The following is an 18,200-nucleotide window of genomic DNA, read 5'->3' as shown; positions in this document are numbered from 1 at the left end:
TAAGCACAAAAGTACAAATGTTTATTTGTTTCACTTTCTTTTCTTATTTTTAAAGATTGATTAACTTCACACATACTGAGTAAAGAACATCTAAAACAATTAAGTAACATACTGTCGAGTATTAATAGCAATGTATATGAAGAGAACATGCAGTGAAGGACAACTTTTCTCAGAGGTGTATCATGATGTGTAAGGAAACCTCATTAAGGCATATATGTTTTATCTTGTTCTTTATTTTGTGTATGGAAGAAGACTGTTGCAATGTAGTTTTTCTAAAGTAGTAGATGTTTCCTTTACAGTGGTACCATGAATACAAATACTAATTAAGCTGCAATATTTCAGGAAGAGAAAGGGACAAAATTCTTGATTTATACTTGTATTAGATCTACATTTCTAAATACCAAAATATTTGCTGAAGCAACTGTCTTGTATTGTATCTTAAGGTGTTGCTTAACCCCATGTTTATTTCTCACCTTTATTCAAGAAAGATTTTTTTATATATTTTTAAAACAGCAGAGTATGAAAGAGAAGAGAAACACGAAGAGTGCTGAATGCAGATGTAAGGGAAGTGTAGCTGGAATGAAACAAAATACAAGAAAAGTAGTGTTAATTGAGATAAATATATTAAAGTAGTGCTTAAACATTACGAAAAATGTTTTCAATATTTTACATACTGTGAAGCAAGCTTGTCATGCTAAAAATCAAAGAAAATGTGATAATGTAATACTGAACTACCCTGAGTTTTATAAGACCTGACAAAGCTTGGAGTAAAAGTTAATAGGAAATGATCATGGCAAAAGAAAATTTGATTGGTGTTTCACATTACTTAAATAGGATTTCCCTTTATTAGTACTCTGTAAATGCCGCTTATTCAGTGCAAAAGCTATTATGTGCTGCAAAATCAAAACAGTGATTTCACAAACAATGTGGTTTACGTAGTTAAGGTCCAGGTCTGTACATGAGATTTGAAAAAGGTGTGTGTCTGGGCTGGAGACTGGGAGGAAAGATTTGGGAACCTTGTTGTAGCCTCTCCTGTACTGATGGTTAGACATAGGCGTTTTTTCCAAACTGTTTTGCAGAAAAGCCATTTTCTCTTGAGGACTTGAGATCTCCAGCTCTGTTCTGAGCTTTAGTACGAGAGGAGATGAAAGATGCTCCACTGTAAGTGTACCCTGTCCTGTAGGGAAAAACAGTGGGGTATAGCATTATAAGATCTACCACTTTCATTTTACCTATAGTATAATGATCATAATAATAATAATTGTTTACACTTTTACAGTGCTTTTCTGGACACTCCACTCAAAGTGCTTTACAGGTAATGGGGACTCCCCTACAAAACTACCAATGTGCAGCATCCACCTGGATGATGCAACAGCAGCCATAGTGCACCAGAACACTCACCCCACATCAGCTATTAGTGGGGAGGAGAACAGAGTAATGAAGCCAATTCATAGATGGGGATTATTGGGACACCATGATTGGTAAAGGGTTACACCCCTACTCTTTTCAAGAAACACCCTGGATTTTAATGACCACAGAGACTCAGGACCTTGGTTTTAGGATTCATCCAAAGGACAGCACCTTCATCCACCATCTACCATCACTATATTGGGGCATTAGGACCCATATAGACCACAGAGTGAGAGCCCCCTGCTGGCCCCACTAACACCTCTTCTAGCAGCTACCTTAGTTTTTCTCAGGAGGTCTCCCATCCAGGTACTAGCCAGGCTCCCACCTGCTTGGCTTCAGTGGGTTGCTATTTGTGAATGGCAGGGTGAAATGGCTGCTGCATGTCATGAATGCAGTATATCATGTTCATGTTCATGGTGTTTGCATAAATAACATACTCATGTGCCAAGCCTTTTCATGCAAATAATCTGGACGCTTCAATGCCCCAAATCTAATATATTCAGAAGAATTCAGACAAAAAACAATTGTATTGAAATTTTAAATGGAGTCTGAGCAAGTTTAGAGAAGTTTCTTCAATTTCCATTCGTGATTAATGAACATAATTTCATCATGACACTCAAACGCAGCCATTTTTTATTAGAATCAATGTCTACTGCATATTTATTTTCTAGAGAAGCTTTACATATACTTTTTCGAATTACGACATTCTGGAATGTCATGTTGTAATTTGGTAAAATACTGGAACACTAGAAAGTGTTTAATTAACAAATAACCTTTGGTTCATGTATTTTTTTTTATTTCAAATGCGTCCCACACATGAGTGGTTTGCTTAGAACAGTAGCTTCTAATCTTGAGCCTTTTCTTAATTTTTTTTCTTTTCTTTTCTTTCAATCTATTGGTAAACTCTCCCTTCTTTGAGCTACACTCTTTAGTAGTTAATCAATAGCAATTCTAGTGCTGATACATATCTTTCTGGAAATTCTTGAGAAAAAGCCTGTAATCTAAGGTATCGCAGAACACTTAGTTACATCGATAATGGTTTTCTTTTTTCGTTTTTGAAAAGTCACTTTTTCCTTGTGCCCACGACAAAACAAGGTGACCTTGTAATGCACTCAGTATACAGGTGGATAAGATCTGACATAAATTAACAAAGAAAACCTTTCATTTAATGAAGGATTTATGTGTCTTGTGTCATCATTGGTATAACCCTGGAAGCAGTACTGAAAATGATCTGTAGAGTTATTTTGTTATTAAAATTAATGTCAAAATGGAAGAATGAGCACTCTATGTCTTAATAATTAAAAATGATGGCAGATTCTAGCTGAATGGAATCCTGAATATCAGTCAAAGCAAGAAGAGAGGAAATCTACTTTCACCTCCTTTAGAAACGTCTGTCATTTCTAAACAGAGGCACAGGGGCCTTTTTGTGTTATTACAACTTGATTGGCTCATGGACCTCTGTACATAACTGCTTTGTTTCTGATTATCTCCTACTTGTAACTTATTAAAATATAAAGCACTAAAAGAAACAAAGTCCACGTACAGTATATATGTCCAATGGGAAAACTAAGAACATGACATAGTAATGATTAAATGGACAGTTTATCTTCAGATTTTGCACAGGGCAAATGTGCCCAAAGACCTATAAAAAGGTGTCAACGTTAGCAGAAAAGGAAAGATTACATTTTGTTAAAACTTTTATGAACTTAAAAATTCATTGATATTAACATGTCATGTTTGCTACAGTACATAAAGTGGCCTCTAGATTTAATTCATGCCCCCAGTGTAATGGGAACAAAAAACACCATAACAGATTGAGTTAATGAAATCTTACTTAAAAGAGTACTAAACATGTTATACTGTAATTGTAACTGTGGCATTGCAAAGTCACATTTGTCATTAACAATTAATTGAATTCCAGAAAACACATAAGTCACATTTCTTCACTTCTCTATGTTTTCATGTAAATAAAGTCCAACAAAAACAAGTCCACAATGATATTCTGTCCTTTTTCAAATGCAATGGAAGCATCTGGAACTATCTAGAAGCCTGTGAAGATTTTCTGTTTCCCTGGGGTGTAAAAGGAGGGAACACACAATCCATTCAACAGTATCATGCATTATCATTGTTAAGGAGAACTCTAAAAGCTAAAGGTCATTGACCTCTAAAAAGGGGGTGGATGACTATGGAAGAATCTATAAAAGCCAATTTACACTGTAGAGTCTGTTTTTAGAAAATTTAAAGTTGTTTGCAAAGTAGTAATCCTGCCAGGAAGAGGACACAAGTATATTCACATGCTGTGAGGTATATTGTTTTTGAGGAAACTGTTAATCCAAAAATGTAACACAATGTAACACAATTGGGCATCTAAAGGATTCTAAGTGATGAAAATGGCTATTGAGCATTATGTTTATGAATGTCCTTTTCATAGCCAGGTGGCAGGGAAGAAGCGTCTTTTGATGGCAAACCAGAAAAAGCGACAACTCCATTTTGTGAATTCTGCTATATCCATCCATTTCCTAAGTGCTTTATCCAATACAGGGCCACGAGGGAGCCACACCCTTTTCCAGCAAGTATCATGTGCAAGGCAGTATACACGACCCAGTCCATCACAGGGCAGATACAGACACAGATACACATTCACACCAGGACCAATTTTCCCAGCAGCCGATTAACCTACAGTACCTATGTCTTTGGACTATGGGTGGAGACTGGAGTGTGTGGAGGAAATCTATAAAAACATGGGAAGAACATACAAACATGCCAGGTGGGAGAACATACAAATTCCACACAGATAGCACCCCAGGAATTAAACCCCCAGCCCCAACGCTGTGAGGCAGCAAAGCTGTGCTGCAAGGAAGCAATGCTAATCAGTGCACCACCCAACCACCCAATTCAGCTGTTTTTGAATGACAATTGGAACTATGTATTATAGTCAAATTAAATGGCAATGATCTTTTGGGGCATGCAGATTAGCATTATATATCCATCCATCAATTTTCAAATCCCCTCCTCTATCAATTCAGGTTTGCATTGAAGGAAGAGCTTATCCCTGCAAGCAATGGATGCAAGGCAGGATACACATTGGATGGGCAGCTAGTCTATCGCAGGGCAAACACATACAGTACACAAACAGCTTGGGCCAATTTTCCCAGCAGCCAAGTACCCTACAGTACCAGTATATTCTGGTGGCACTGTGGCTAAGAATCTGCACCTGTGGCTGGCAGAGGAATACTACTCTGTTGGGCCCCTGAGCAAGTCCCTAACCCCAACTGCTCCAGGAGAGCTATACAATGGGTGACCCTGCGCTCTGACCCAAAGCTTCTCTCCCTGTCTGTGTGTCTGTGTCTCATGGAGAGCAAGCTGGGGTATGTGAAAAGATGAATTCCTAAAGCAAGAAATTGTATAAGGCTAATAAAGTGATCTTATAAAAAAAATATTCAGGGACTGTAGGAGGAAACTGGAGCACCTGAAGGAAATCCATGAAACCCACAACATAAATAATCCATGTAGATAGCACCCTAACTCAGGAAGATATGGGTGGGGAGGTCTATTGTGTTTTTTTTTGTGGTAAAAATATACAGGTCCTGTAGCCCTAGGAAGATAAGAAGAATCATGACCTCCAACTTGTACCAGGACATTTTGGATAAAAACCTGGATCTTTCTGCCAAGAAGCTCAAATTTGGCAAAAACATTAGACATTCCAGTATAACTATGATTCAAAGCATACATCCAGATCAACAAATGGTTAATTATTGTCAGATGACCAGCCCAATCGGCAGTCCAAACTCAAGAAGGTAGTTCAAAGATAGAAACCAAAGACTCTCAAGGATGCAGAGAATCTCTGCCTGGAGGAATGGTAAAAATACTGTTTAATAAGTGCAAAAACCTCATAACACACTACAGGAGGCATCCTACAGGAGAGGATTTAAAAAATACTAACCCTTATGTTTTCAGGACTAAAATAAATTATGAAAAATTACTCTGGTGAATGCTATTAAAATTATAGTATAATATTTATAGATTTTTTTCAGTGAAGGCATTACAAGATCTTTAATGATGAAATCTATCATTTTTTCTTTTATACAACAGTTTGTTTCTCATTTTCTGAGGGTATGAATGGTTATGAAGGGTAATGTTTGTATTAGTGTGCATAAAAAAGATCATATTTAATATGGAGCTCCCCTGCCAACATTAATAACACATGCATATGTTTTTGCATTATATTTAGAAATATATTAAGAAAGATGGGTCTCAGCTGATAAATGGCTATAACATTTGCCAGCACTGTTGCAGCTCAGATAAAAAAGAGAAATTAAGGAAAAATGTAGAGACATTAACTTGACCAAATTAACTTGACATTGAAATTGCAAAAGGTATTTATCATTAACTATATTTCAGAAAAATGTTTGACTTGTACAACCTTGCATGTGTTCCTTCTTCTGCCAAGGAGAAACAGAAAACTACTCCTCCCAGAATGGACAACACAGAACCTGCCCAGCCAATGAACAACGCTGCTCCTAATTCATATCTGGAAAAACATAAAGGCAAACACCATAAAAGTTAATGCTCACAATTCAGGTATATACTTCACAAAACATTAGTTGGCTTCTTATTTTTGGCAAGCTTTATAATGTGGATACTCCATGTAGTATTCTCAAATACAGAGATAAATTATCATCAGCAATTTGTTTTAGCATCAATTATTAAAATTCATGTACTTACAAGGTCAAGGTTCAAGGTTCACTTTATTGTAATTCTACACTTACACAATGTACAAGGGAGAACAAAATATAGTTCCTCCTGGGCTGCAGTTCACAATACACTAGAACAATCAGAATAATGTCCCAGAACAACACAGAAGAACACACAAGGGGGGAGTGGCAGTCAATTAGCAGCTGTTGAGATAGTATAGGTATATAAATAAGAATAAAATAGTGTAAAGAGTAAATAAATAGATAAATGAATGAATGGATATTTATGTATTACAAAGTAACCAATCAAAGGATTTCAAAAATATTTTTCATCCCAGAGAAGCTGTTTATGCAGTCATGCATTATTATTAGAAGCTGTAGTAGTAATAGTATACCAAAAGTGGCACTTACTTTTGTGCAATAAATGCTGGGTCAAAAAACTCTGATGTGATTCTGTGCGCATACAGAGAACAGGCAGTTAAAGATGAAAGGCCTGTTGAAACACAATTTTTGGCATTAAAAATATTTCTTAAGGACATTTACAATACAACATTCAACACATTTTATATACTTATATACTGTATTATTCTTCATTTCATTTTAGTTTCTCATACTTATCCAGAGACTAAATATGAATTTGACATAAAATACATGTCTGGATACAATATGCCCTATATGATATGCGACACTGTAGGGTCTCAACATTCCTGAGGGTTTGGTGAGGGAACTGTCACGAATAGCCAAATTTGCATATAAACAAGTCCATTCCTATACTGTTGCATAATGTACTACAATATACAGTATATTATGTATGGTTAAAAGACACACGTAACCCTCCCTTATATGATAATTATAGTACTAATGCATTGGTTTTAAGTTAAATAAAATAACATTGATCAACTATAATGAACAACAGTAATCACAAACTTATAGAAAGCAGGTAAAATAAACAACATGAGTCCCTCCTCTGTGTACAGTGGATGTCTGCACTTTCTTGTCTGTGTGTAATTAGCACACCTCCATGTAATGTAAAGCATAATAAAACAGTGAGCCTGTAAAGTCATCTCCAGCCTATCATTGGCAATGCCGAAAGTGTTTGTTACAGTATTAAACAAGATCACATTGATATAAGGATGCTGGGTAGTGGGTACTTGGGCATGGGGTGGGGAAAGGCTTATTAACTAGCTAGATGATGACAGTCCTAGCTTACGGCACAGTTACTTTAAAAGTTTTTCTTAACAACCAATCTTTGGCTCAATTTAATCCCACTCTGCTTTTCTTCTAAACAAGACTCCAACAGCCACACTGATTTATGAACAAGTGAATTCACAAAAGTTATATTCAATTAATGTTGAGACCCTACTGTAAATGTTAAATTCTGTATGAATCTTCAGTGAAATACAGACCTATATGCATGTACATCTGTACAAATATGCATGATAATGGCAGTAAAAGCAAATTCTGCGGAATAATATAAGGCAATATTTACCACCAATAATGAAATTCAGGCCTGCCAAGCAAGCGATTCTCGCTTTGGTCTTATCTGAGCCTCCAATCTTGGTACACTTCATGCCAACCAAGGCAAGAATGGCTCCGAAAAACCCCAGGCAGACCGATGCAATCATGAGACCTCTGCAGACCTGGATGTAACCTGTTTGCCAAGACAACAAAACATCTACTGTCAGCTGTAGTATATCTCTGGATCACAGATGATTTGCTGTTACTTGCAGATGGCTCAATAATAAAACAATCTAAGGAATTACAATATGTAATTGTAAAATATTTATCCTATCATGCAAACAAAATTTTGAATTAGGGGCTGGGTATTACAGTACATTAATAGTCTTTTTTCACTTAGAATACATTGAACAAGGATTAATTGGGCATCATTAAGCTAGTGAAAAGGGAGACTTAATTAGATATCATTAACATAATTTCTTATGCAAAGTATTGTAACACATACAGCCACCATTGGTTGTGAGAGCCGGCTTACCAGGGCGGTGACGTCACCACCCTTCCCTGTGAATAGCAGGGACCGCAGCCGCCTGGCTGACAGGAGATTTTCCTTTAGTTCAAGTGGCTGGGTCCCTGTTGAGTGATGCCGGAGGCCTGGGTTTGAGTCCCCGACGGTGGGGGGCCGACCTGAGGTGGCAGCAGCGAGGGCGCATACCCACGTGAACCCCGGAGCATTACAGTATGAATGCTTTGCAAATGTATAATCAGTTGTTAACACGCTTATTTGCAGTCCCTAAACTACAGCAGTGCTATAATTGTAAGAGCATTATTTTTCCCTACTTCAGGTAAAAGCTGTAATCTGACATAATTGGGAAAGCAGTGATTTGTAACACTGAAGGTTTTTACAACACAAGTATATGTTACATTTTACATGTGTATACATACGTACATCTGGAAAAAAATGATATATCAGTATCAGTATTTTTGACAACAAGAAGCACAAATCTGATTTAAGAACACAAGCTTATTTAGAAGACACGAATACCCTTATAATTATGATGTATTTCCAAACTGTCACATTTTAAATTCGTTATATTGTATTTAATCTTTTTTTTATCAACGCATTTGAATTAGATAGAAAAAGCTGTTGTAATAGGAAATTTAAAATAACACATACAGTACAAACTCAGAACTCACAACAGGCTAGAAGGAGGACATGTGGTTTCCAAAGTGCACAAAGTAGATATTGTTGTAGATTACTCAACCCAAACTGTGATGGAGGTATTTCATTCACCGCATTCCGACACTGTGTGAATTTCTAAATCTCCCTCTTCCGCTCACACTCCTCTAAAACTAACTGTGTAAGTCTGAAAATGTCCTTTCATTGGAATATCTGTCATTCCAGGATTTATTTGCAGTATATTCAATATCTGCCTCTACTCTGTCCTATCAAAAGGGTTATCCTTTCCTAATTGGCCTACCTGGAAAAAACTAATTTTCTGGATAAAACCAAAGCAGTTTCCAAAGCATTTAAAAATCTACAAGTTTTTAATGAGAAATTCACTGAAGTATTAGTGACCATTCGAAAATAAATGGTAATGAGGAATGATTTGAAACAAACCTTTCCATTAGTTAATTAGGTAGGTTAACATAAACCTGGTGTCACGTGACAGATTACTGGTTTCTGACAAAATTAAACAACTGAAGAAAAACGTTTTCAGTATATCTTTCCTGTTTGAAACATTAAAACAAGTAAAGAACAACATTCAAAGTATATCTTTCCAAATTAAAACATTAATTTCGGATTCTGTTGCCAGCTACAGCATACAGTATATTGTAAGGACATGCTTACAGGAACTGTGTACAGTATGCCCTACAAAATGAATATACAGTAATTAAACTCTGAGGTTTTACAATTATTGTTTTGCAACTGAGCTTTATTTTGATCTTTAAGTTCACTACAAGTATTCTAAAAGGTAGGTTTCTATACACCATTTCTATCATAAAGTGAATCATTAAAAAGTGTCATGACCCAGAAGTGGTGAACCATAACTTTAATTGGATATTATATAATATTTAGATTATTTAGAATGGTACCTTCAATCTAAAGCAACACCAGATCCATAGACAGTAACTTTGTTCTTTTTTTATGTCCTTGTTATTCCTATTTGATATCATTATACATAAATGACATGCAAGGCAGAAGCTGTAGCAGCACAAGCAGTACAATTTAAAGTGATGTTCTAAACAAAGAAAATATGCAGAATTTTCATTTAGACTGTTAAGGTAACTAAGATGTCTTGGAAGATAACTAATCTAATACAGATCTAGATTAGTACGGTTAATTCACATTCTTTTTAAGATAAGATTCTTTCGTATGGAAGAAAAAAAACACCTTCAAATGCATGTTCTCAGGCTTTTTCCTCAGTTAATTAATTACTCTTTACTAACGGGGCTGAATATAAATAGAATCTGCTTCAGTATGATTTAGCAATAGATCAGCATATGCTATCATACTCATGAGACCTTAATTTCCATGCAACTTAAGGGCAAAAATTAATGTTTCCATCTAATAATATGTGCACGCTAGCATAACAACAATGAAATATAATTTGTGGGCACATAATAAGAAAGTCCCGGTTTTCTTTGGGAATAAGAATTGCCTTCAGCACTTGATTTATTACAACATATTAGCATGGTAGTTAACCCCTGAAGCAACTGGAGCATGAATAAAATAGCTTTACTTGCCCATAACAGCATAATTTATAGCCCAATCTCCAAGAAAAAAATGCTAAACATTGACAGTTAGAAAAATAAATGACTTCTCCTAGAACTAACATTTGCTCTGAATTTCAGGCTGCATTATTTCCTTTCACCGGAAGCTTTCTTGAGTATGAAACTTGAAAGTGAAGCATGGCTGTGAGTCTGAGAGAGCTGATTAAGACAGCGACCCTTGTAACAGAGCAGTACTACCAGACAAACAGTTTTGCACACGCTTTACAGTTATTATAAAATACACAAACAAGTTATTCAAAAACTGACATGAAAAAGCCTTTCATTTAAAAATTTGACAGGTGCAGTTTTTCTCTCTTACATTTTCTAGGACTTTTTTGTCTGTTCCAACTCTTATAGCATCTTTATTTATAGTATAAAATACTTCTTACTTTGTCTTCTGGTCAGTCAAGCTATTTAGAAAAATGTACTGTGATGTGATAATATGTGTTACATTAAGATAAAGGAAAAGAGAGCTTTTAAAATTCTGATGTTATTTCAGTGTCCTACAGTATGTCTGGCATATTCAGAATTTGATAGATTGAGCTGTGATTGCTCTTGAGCCTCTGCCAAAGCAACATTGCTGGAATCTAATTGCAGTTAGATTTTTCGATCTCTGAAACTATTCATTCTAAGTTAGGAAAAATACTAAAACAGAAAGTGAGACTCCTTTATCAACATACTCTACTACAACACATATACCACAATTAAGAAAAAAAACAATGTGAAGGAATTAAACTAAACATTGCTGACCATCCAGTGCCAGCATAGAGGGGAAATCCTTGCAGTTGGAGACTCCAGTGGAATCGGTGACACAAGTCTTCCAGAGGTTGGACCAGAATGTGGCTGTGGTGATGACTGTGCCATCAATTGAAGACACTTTCCAGTAGTCAGTAGGCAATGTGGAAGAAATAAGAATCCATCCCGAAACTGTGAGGATGAACGCAAGGATCTCTGTGCCCATGTGACTCATTTTTAAAACAAGAAAAAAATCAAACTCTCAGAATTTGAGTCCTTTATAGATGAATTCTTCAGACTATGGAAGTCAGTGTTTTGTTTTTTTGCCAGTAGGTGGATCTTCTGTGTTCTTCTGGTGACAGCAGATGGACTCCTCTCTCCTTTTTTTGAAGATATCAGGTAGAAACCAAACTGGGGAAGCTGAAACTGTGAGGTGTTATTGCTTTCCCTCTACAACTTTCTGAGGTTAATATGTCCTAGACTGGTTTGCATTCAGCTGGGAGGGGTTTGTCCATCAGCATCACCAGATGCTGACCAATAGCCTTTGGCTTCTCACTCTGAAAGACACCTGCTGCTCTGCACTGGGGATGGTGAATGTTAATCTTGCGGAGATGTGAGCAATGTGCCATAATGATCAACGTCATTAATCTAAAGAGTGTGTGTATATTTTTGAGGTGGATCTTCTTCTGTCTTTTGTTTTGGTTGGATTTGGTATGAAATTGTTACAGAACTGTAAATAAAATTAAAATTCTCCTAAATTAAATAACCTTAATAAAAAATGATTTATAATTGTGCTGTACATCTGAAAGTATAAGTTGATTTTTGAATGACTTTTATCTATATGTCAGTGATTGTGCTAACATCTTGGTATATGTTGGTTGCTAATGTATATGAGTAAGAATATATTTATTTTGATAAATTGTGAAACAAAAAACTTTTGATGTCTTCAATTTTATGTCTGCAAAAAGAATAGACTAGTGTTAAGTTAAATGCACCACTCACTGTAAATATTTAATTAGAGGATATGAAAAGGCATTATTTGAAAGCAATAATTACAGCATCCCAGTAATCTTCGCAGAATTGTTCAGCTGCTGAGGCGTGGAGATTAAGGATATGAAAAAAATGTATTTGACAATGGACTTGAGCTATGGAATAGTAGTTTGTTTTTTTCTAACATTCAGTACCAGACTGTACATTTCAACAATCCCGATGACTGAAAGTCTAGCACCACTAAGCATTCTGAAATTCACAGAACTTGCAAATTAATTCAGTTTAAAAAAATCTACAGAAGTCTCTAAATAGCCATGTGTCCCACTGCGTGTACACACACAAACTACAGTATATTTGTGGATTAGGGAGAGCAGGAGGTTCAGTGTTTTAAGGAAAAAAGAAGTACCTCACTCAGTAACGTTATATTCACTGAGTAGGTTACTTAATCTCGTTATATTGTGTACTTTGGAAGAGATGCAAACTCAAGGTCCTAGTGAAACTGATGTTGATGGAGTTTTACCCCCAGTCTCAGAGATATTTTGTTTGAGATGTTTGAGGCTGCTTGTACATACAGAATATTTCAAGAGCTTATTTAAAGAGCAGTACACAAATTGAGGACGTGATCATCTCATCACATTTTCTAGAATTTAAAAAATGACACTGAGTTAGTTGGTCATTAACCACTTAACTCCTAGGAAGGAGAAGGCATTTAATGAAGGTGAGGCAAGCGATGACTCAGGAGTCAAGGTCCTGCATGTAATGATTTTAAACCTAATGATGAGGGGGAGTGTATGTTTCCTGTTCTGTTACTCCAAGACTGTGGAATGATCTTCTAGCTTAAATTAAATCTTTCATATAGTCAGCACTATTTTGTCTACTGTCACACTTTTAAACAGTACAAAGGCCTTTCATTCTGTTCATTTACTGCATTAATTTATTAAAACATCAGTCTTCCCATGGTCGCTTGGGTTTCCTCCAGATATCCTGGTTTCCTCCCACAGTCCAAAGACATACTGGTACAGTAGGTGAATTGGCTTCTGGGAAACTTGGTCCTGGTAAGAGTGTATCTGTTTGTGTCTGTGTTTGTGCTGCAATGGACTGGTATCCCATCCAGGTCGTTCCCCGCCTTGCACGTGTTGCATGCCGGGATAGGCTCCGCTTCCCCTGCGACCCTGAATGATATGAAACTGTTAAGACAAGGATAGATGAATTTGTTTATACATATTGAGATTGGTTTTGCCTTTGCTCGCCTTGTAAAGATGAGTCAAAGCAGAACATCATACAGCCTGAAACTTGGTGGGCAATGTTAAGCCATGTCCATGATAAAAGTCTGCTCATGAGACGCTGATTTTTTGGAGAGTACTGTACATGCTCCATCAAAACTAGTATTGGTGGAAATGGAAATGGACCAATAATTATGCAATTTCATGCAGTTGTTGTTAGTCTTATGCTTCTGCCATCTGCCTGCAACACTTTACTACATCAAGTGTATCAAATGCTAACTTCAGGAAGTACATCCAACTCTAGATAATTGTTATACATGAAAAGAAATTACCGTAAATCAGATTCCTATGGTACTCCACCAATGACATCACCCCAGTTTGAACATTTAGTCTTTATATACTCTCTTTTCTATCCATTAGCAGTTCAGAATTTGAAGATATACATATTCTAAATTCCCGCTGTTCGAATTTAAAAATGACTTTTTCATGAGCAACCATATTTAAACCTTCTGCAAACCTAAGTACACTATATAATGTGCAATGTTTGTAGCCATTATGACTGTTGCTTATTTAAAGAACTCTGACTGTTCTTTACTATTTATTGGCCTGTAAAACCTTTTTACAGTTTTGTTGGCCTGTTTATTAGTTGGCCATTGATGAATACAGTTAATACAATTCTGTTGTCTTGATCAGCTAGGGCTGTGAATTAAAAGGTTAAAATGTCACATTAAACTTACACAGAATAAACTACATTCTGCCTTTTAGTAGAATTTTGGCAGGTGTCAAACCACGAAGCAATGTTGGCATCATGGATTCATGTAAGCCTACAATGAATTACAGTATAGAACATGCTTGAAACTGAGCACCTTTTGATTGGTAGTCATAATTTCACTTTTGGTTGAGAGAAATTGGAAGGACATCAAAGATGTACTGTATAAACACGTGTTTTGTGCAGGTGAAATTTACAAGGAAAGCTTCATATTAATGAGATAACTGGTAAAAAGTAAGAGATTGTTTCTTTTAGAATAGTGTTTTTCTATGCTAGTCATGGACTGTCCCTGTCACTTCTTGCTTTTGTTCCTGTTGACTTTGATAGACTTTGATAGATATTGGTAGATTATTATCAAGCTCTTAAACTCTGCTAATTTTTATTTTTAAAACCTTTAATAGTAGATAATACAGGGTTTCAGCTCTCCTCTCACTCAAATGTATCAAATTGGTTGAATTTACTGTAATAAAGGGGCTCAAGAAGTACTAAGAACTTGTATTGTGCAGTTATCAATTAATAAAAAATAATTTCTGTTTAGAAAGCCATACAGGAGCAACACTTTAAAAACAAGCTGAAACAGAGTTCTACTATTTATCTTGAAAATCACACACAGAAAAGAGACTGTGAGTGCACAATCAGTTCAAAATTAGTTAATTGGTTCAATTAGCTTAACTGATTGAAAGCTCATTTGGAATGAAAACCAGAAAACACAGGACTACTCTAGTACAGTTGCAGAATCACTTTTTAAAAGCTTAGAGATCCTCCTAGTGATTAAAGCTAGTACATTGACGCAATTTTGTTTGACTCCCACAAGAGGTAGTGTTGAGTCACACAGGAAACAAGTAAACTGATCTACAGCAAACCACTACTGAATCAGTATCTGCAGCTGTCAAAACAATCCATGTAACGATACAGACTTTGGGCCTAGACTGCAGACTTGTATACAGCTGAATGTAAAGTAATATTCTTCTTAAAGTAAGAAAGCAATTCAATACATATAAAATGAAATAATTAATTATAATTTGAGCTATTTTATCAAAGAATTTGAGAAATTCCTACCTCATTCTCATTGAGTTGCATGACTACTAGAAAATGTTCCTTTTCAGTTTTGCTTCAGGTCAAAGATGTGTCCCTCACTCACAGATAAGTCAGTACTTTTGAAAGACCTATGTTTTTCTTAAAAGGTCAATACTGTTGTAAAAGCCTTTGCTGTTTAGAAAATCTCTTATTTTGGATGTTTATTCTTTCATAGACTATAATTTAAGCTTATATAATAATTTATAAAATGATTTATGTAACCAAGGTTATAATGACAGCCTTTTGTTGCACAGACTGTATGTACCACTCCTGGCAGTTTATCAAAACCGAAGAGCAACTTCTTGCTTTTATGGCTCTGTGAGGTTTAATCATTCCTCAAGAGGTTACATGTGAATAAGAAAGAACCTACGTCAAAAGTGCCCTCTAACCTAAACTGAGACATCCAGTTGCTCACACAGAAAATAGTGGCAAATCACCAAAACGTATTCATGATTGCTGAGTAATGCAGCTGAGGTATAAACAACCTGCCACCAAGGCACAAAACACAGAATCAATATCCTGTAAAGGTTTTTGTCATATTTCATCACACAGGTTGATCATTTCTAGTTTTGGACTGAAAGACTGTACACTTTCAGACTTTAACTACAAAATTAAGTTGGACATGAAAATGGAAAAAGACATTTGAAACAGATCTGACAGTCTTCCTTTATTTTTAGGCAGCAATATAATGTTATGTAGATTAATAAATACATAAACAAGAGATATTGTAAAAAGGACACTGAAAGTGCAACATTTTTTCATATTAAAAAGCATTACAAACATGTTTTGATATATTTATTACCTATTTTCTTCATGATCTGATTTATTTTTACTTCCTAACAGTACATTTCCATTAATCCAAAATGACTTAATTTACCTTTTGAAGAAATGTTTATCTAAAAGGAATTGTAGAAAGTAATGGCAGATTGATTAATATCTTTGTCAGCAACAAATGATTTCCATTGTTGCAGCGCTATTGTTAATTCAATGAATGTGTAATGTTACTAAGATCTTATATATGTACAGTATGTACCACCCTTCTTTAAAATAGTGTTTTTGGATTTTGTCACTTATCTAAGATCAATATCTTTGACTAGAAAATCATATTGATCTTTTAAGGATGTGTTTCTCTGAAAGAGGTTTATTGTATGCTTAAGCAGAATTCTGACCCATAATTACTAGATCTGTATTTCTATTCAAAGTTCACAATCCTGGAAATCCACATGCAAAAAAAACCCAACTACCTTTATGTAAGTGCACAAAGATCATGGGTCGTTGTAAGAGTGGAAGACAAAATACATGCCCACATAAAGTTAAAATAAAATAATTAGAACTAGGAGGAAAAAAGGTGAGTGCAAATTATTATCACATATTCTATCTCATCTTAACACTTTCTATTCATTTTAAAACAAGTGCTAAACATTTAATGTACAGTAGCTGTGACAGAATCCTTGTTTAAACATACATTTTCCATCTCTTCTCTTTATAACAAATGTAGAGTGTTATTTTGCTGTTTTGCCTCTGTTCACATGCAGTGAATGTGACTTACTCTCCAGCTTGAAGATCGTGTGGTGTCTCCTGCAGTGCACTGCTCCGATGGCATTGCCCGCACAGTTCATCCATAGCCCTTGAAAAACCCATGTCGCCGTTATTACAGAGGAGGCCCTGCTCGTTATTTTCCATTCATTTGAAACCGTGGCACCAATGTTAGCTCCAAACCCAATAATGCCTCCTAAAAAAGCCAGAATCTGCAGTGCTGACATGATGGGTTTCATAAAGCTGCAGACGACACTTGTCTTTGCTCCCTAGCTCCTTAGAATACTTGAAGCTGAACGTTGAAGGCAAAGATATTACATGCAGAACATGTGTTGCACAGAAATAATTTACATGTAGGACATCTTGACACGCTTCAGTGCTTGGGCTTGTACTGAAAAGGCAGATGATACTGATTGGATAACACTGAAAAGTAGTAAACCAGTGGGGGAAAAGGTAGAAATAAAATAAACAAGGAGCTATCACTGAAATGGATTCAGTTTATTTTACCCTTGTCTATTACCTAATCATACTTTTTTATAAAAGTGGACTCTTCAAACCAAACTAACTTTGCCAAGTTTTAAATTAACAAAAAATGTCAGTAATACTTAAAGGACGGCACTGTGGCACAAAGTCCAGTGGTCTGGCACACTACTTTCTCCTCTTTCAGTTTAGGTTTGGAAAACAGATTTCAAAAAGCAATGAGGAATAGAAATGTTTTGAGCCTGCTTTTCTAATGGTGTGCTTTGTTTCTCTAAGTGATTGTACCTTTTGACCAAACATGATTGAGTTACAGTATGTTAGTTACAGTATGTTAGTTACAGTATGACCTTTAAATTATGTTGTAGATTAAATTATTTACTTAAATGTGAAAAATGCTTAAGTGTTTAGAAGGTACTGTAAGATGAACATCACAAAATTGGTTGTACAAAAGTGTTTATTAGTTTTTAACATTGTTTTTTGCTTGCATTCAGTGCTCTAATAATCCATCCAACCATTTTCTTACTGCTTCTTCCAATTCAGTGTAGCAGGAGTCTATCCTAGCAAGCAAAGGGCATATGGCAAGGTACACCCTGGAAAGGATGCCAGTCCATCACAGGGTGGACAAATACAAACACTCACTAGGGCCAGTTTTCCCAGAAGCCAATTAACCTATAAGTATGTTTATGGACTGTGGGAGGAACCTAAGGCAGCCAAAGGAAACCCATCCAAACACGGGGAGAACATACAAACTTCACACAGATAGTACCCCAGGTACTAAGACCAGGGCCCTAGTGCTGTGAGGCAGCAATGCTAACCACTGAACCACCATTCTGCCCTATGGCTGAAATATTTGAGTTAAACTTAAAAAGCATTGGTGCTGAAGAAGTTCATCACTATCTCTTACAGCAGAGCTTTTTTGTCTCTCATCCCTTGACTAAATCATGGGCATTTCCTCTAGATTTGTTCATGTCAATGCTAACATTCACTTAGGGAGAGATGTGTTGTGACTATGATAGGATTGCAACTCACAAAGCAGTTGTTATCGCTTAATTCAAA

The 18,200-nt window shown here is 35.9% G+C and overlaps 1 protein-coding gene across 2 annotated transcripts; it reads right to left on the bottom strand.

Annotated features, from left to right (window-relative positions):
• On the bottom strand, positions 1-16,966 carry cldn10a (claudin 10a). 2 transcript variants are annotated; one of them, XM_088603832.1, is made up of 5 exons: positions 16,678-16,966; positions 7,594-7,755; positions 6,516-6,597; positions 5,834-5,941; positions 1-1,177 (listed from the first exon to the last, which is right to left on the bottom strand). In XM_088603832.1, exons 1-5 carry the CDS (start codon positions 16,901-16,903, stop codon positions 1,045-1,047), a joined length of 711 nt encoding a protein of 236 aa, XP_088459958.1. In that variant the 5' UTR covers positions 16,904-16,966; the 3' UTR covers positions 1-1,044. The 2 variants fall into 2 exon arrangements, with proteins under 2 accessions (XP_088459958.1, XP_088459964.1); XM_088603838.1 differs by lacking the exon at positions 16,678-16,966 and adding an exon at positions 11,085-11,647.
• Positions 16,967-18,200: the final 1,234 nt, after the last annotated feature.

Source organism: Lepisosteus platostomus, chromosome 2, assembly GCF_059453375.1.
Source record: "Lepisosteus platostomus isolate fLepPlt1 chromosome 2, fLepPlt1.hap1, whole genome shotgun sequence".
Taxonomy (NCBI): domain Eukaryota; kingdom Metazoa; phylum Chordata; class Actinopteri; order Semionotiformes; family Lepisosteidae; genus Lepisosteus; species Lepisosteus platostomus.
This window is presented reverse-complemented; position numbering and strand designations above follow the sequence as displayed.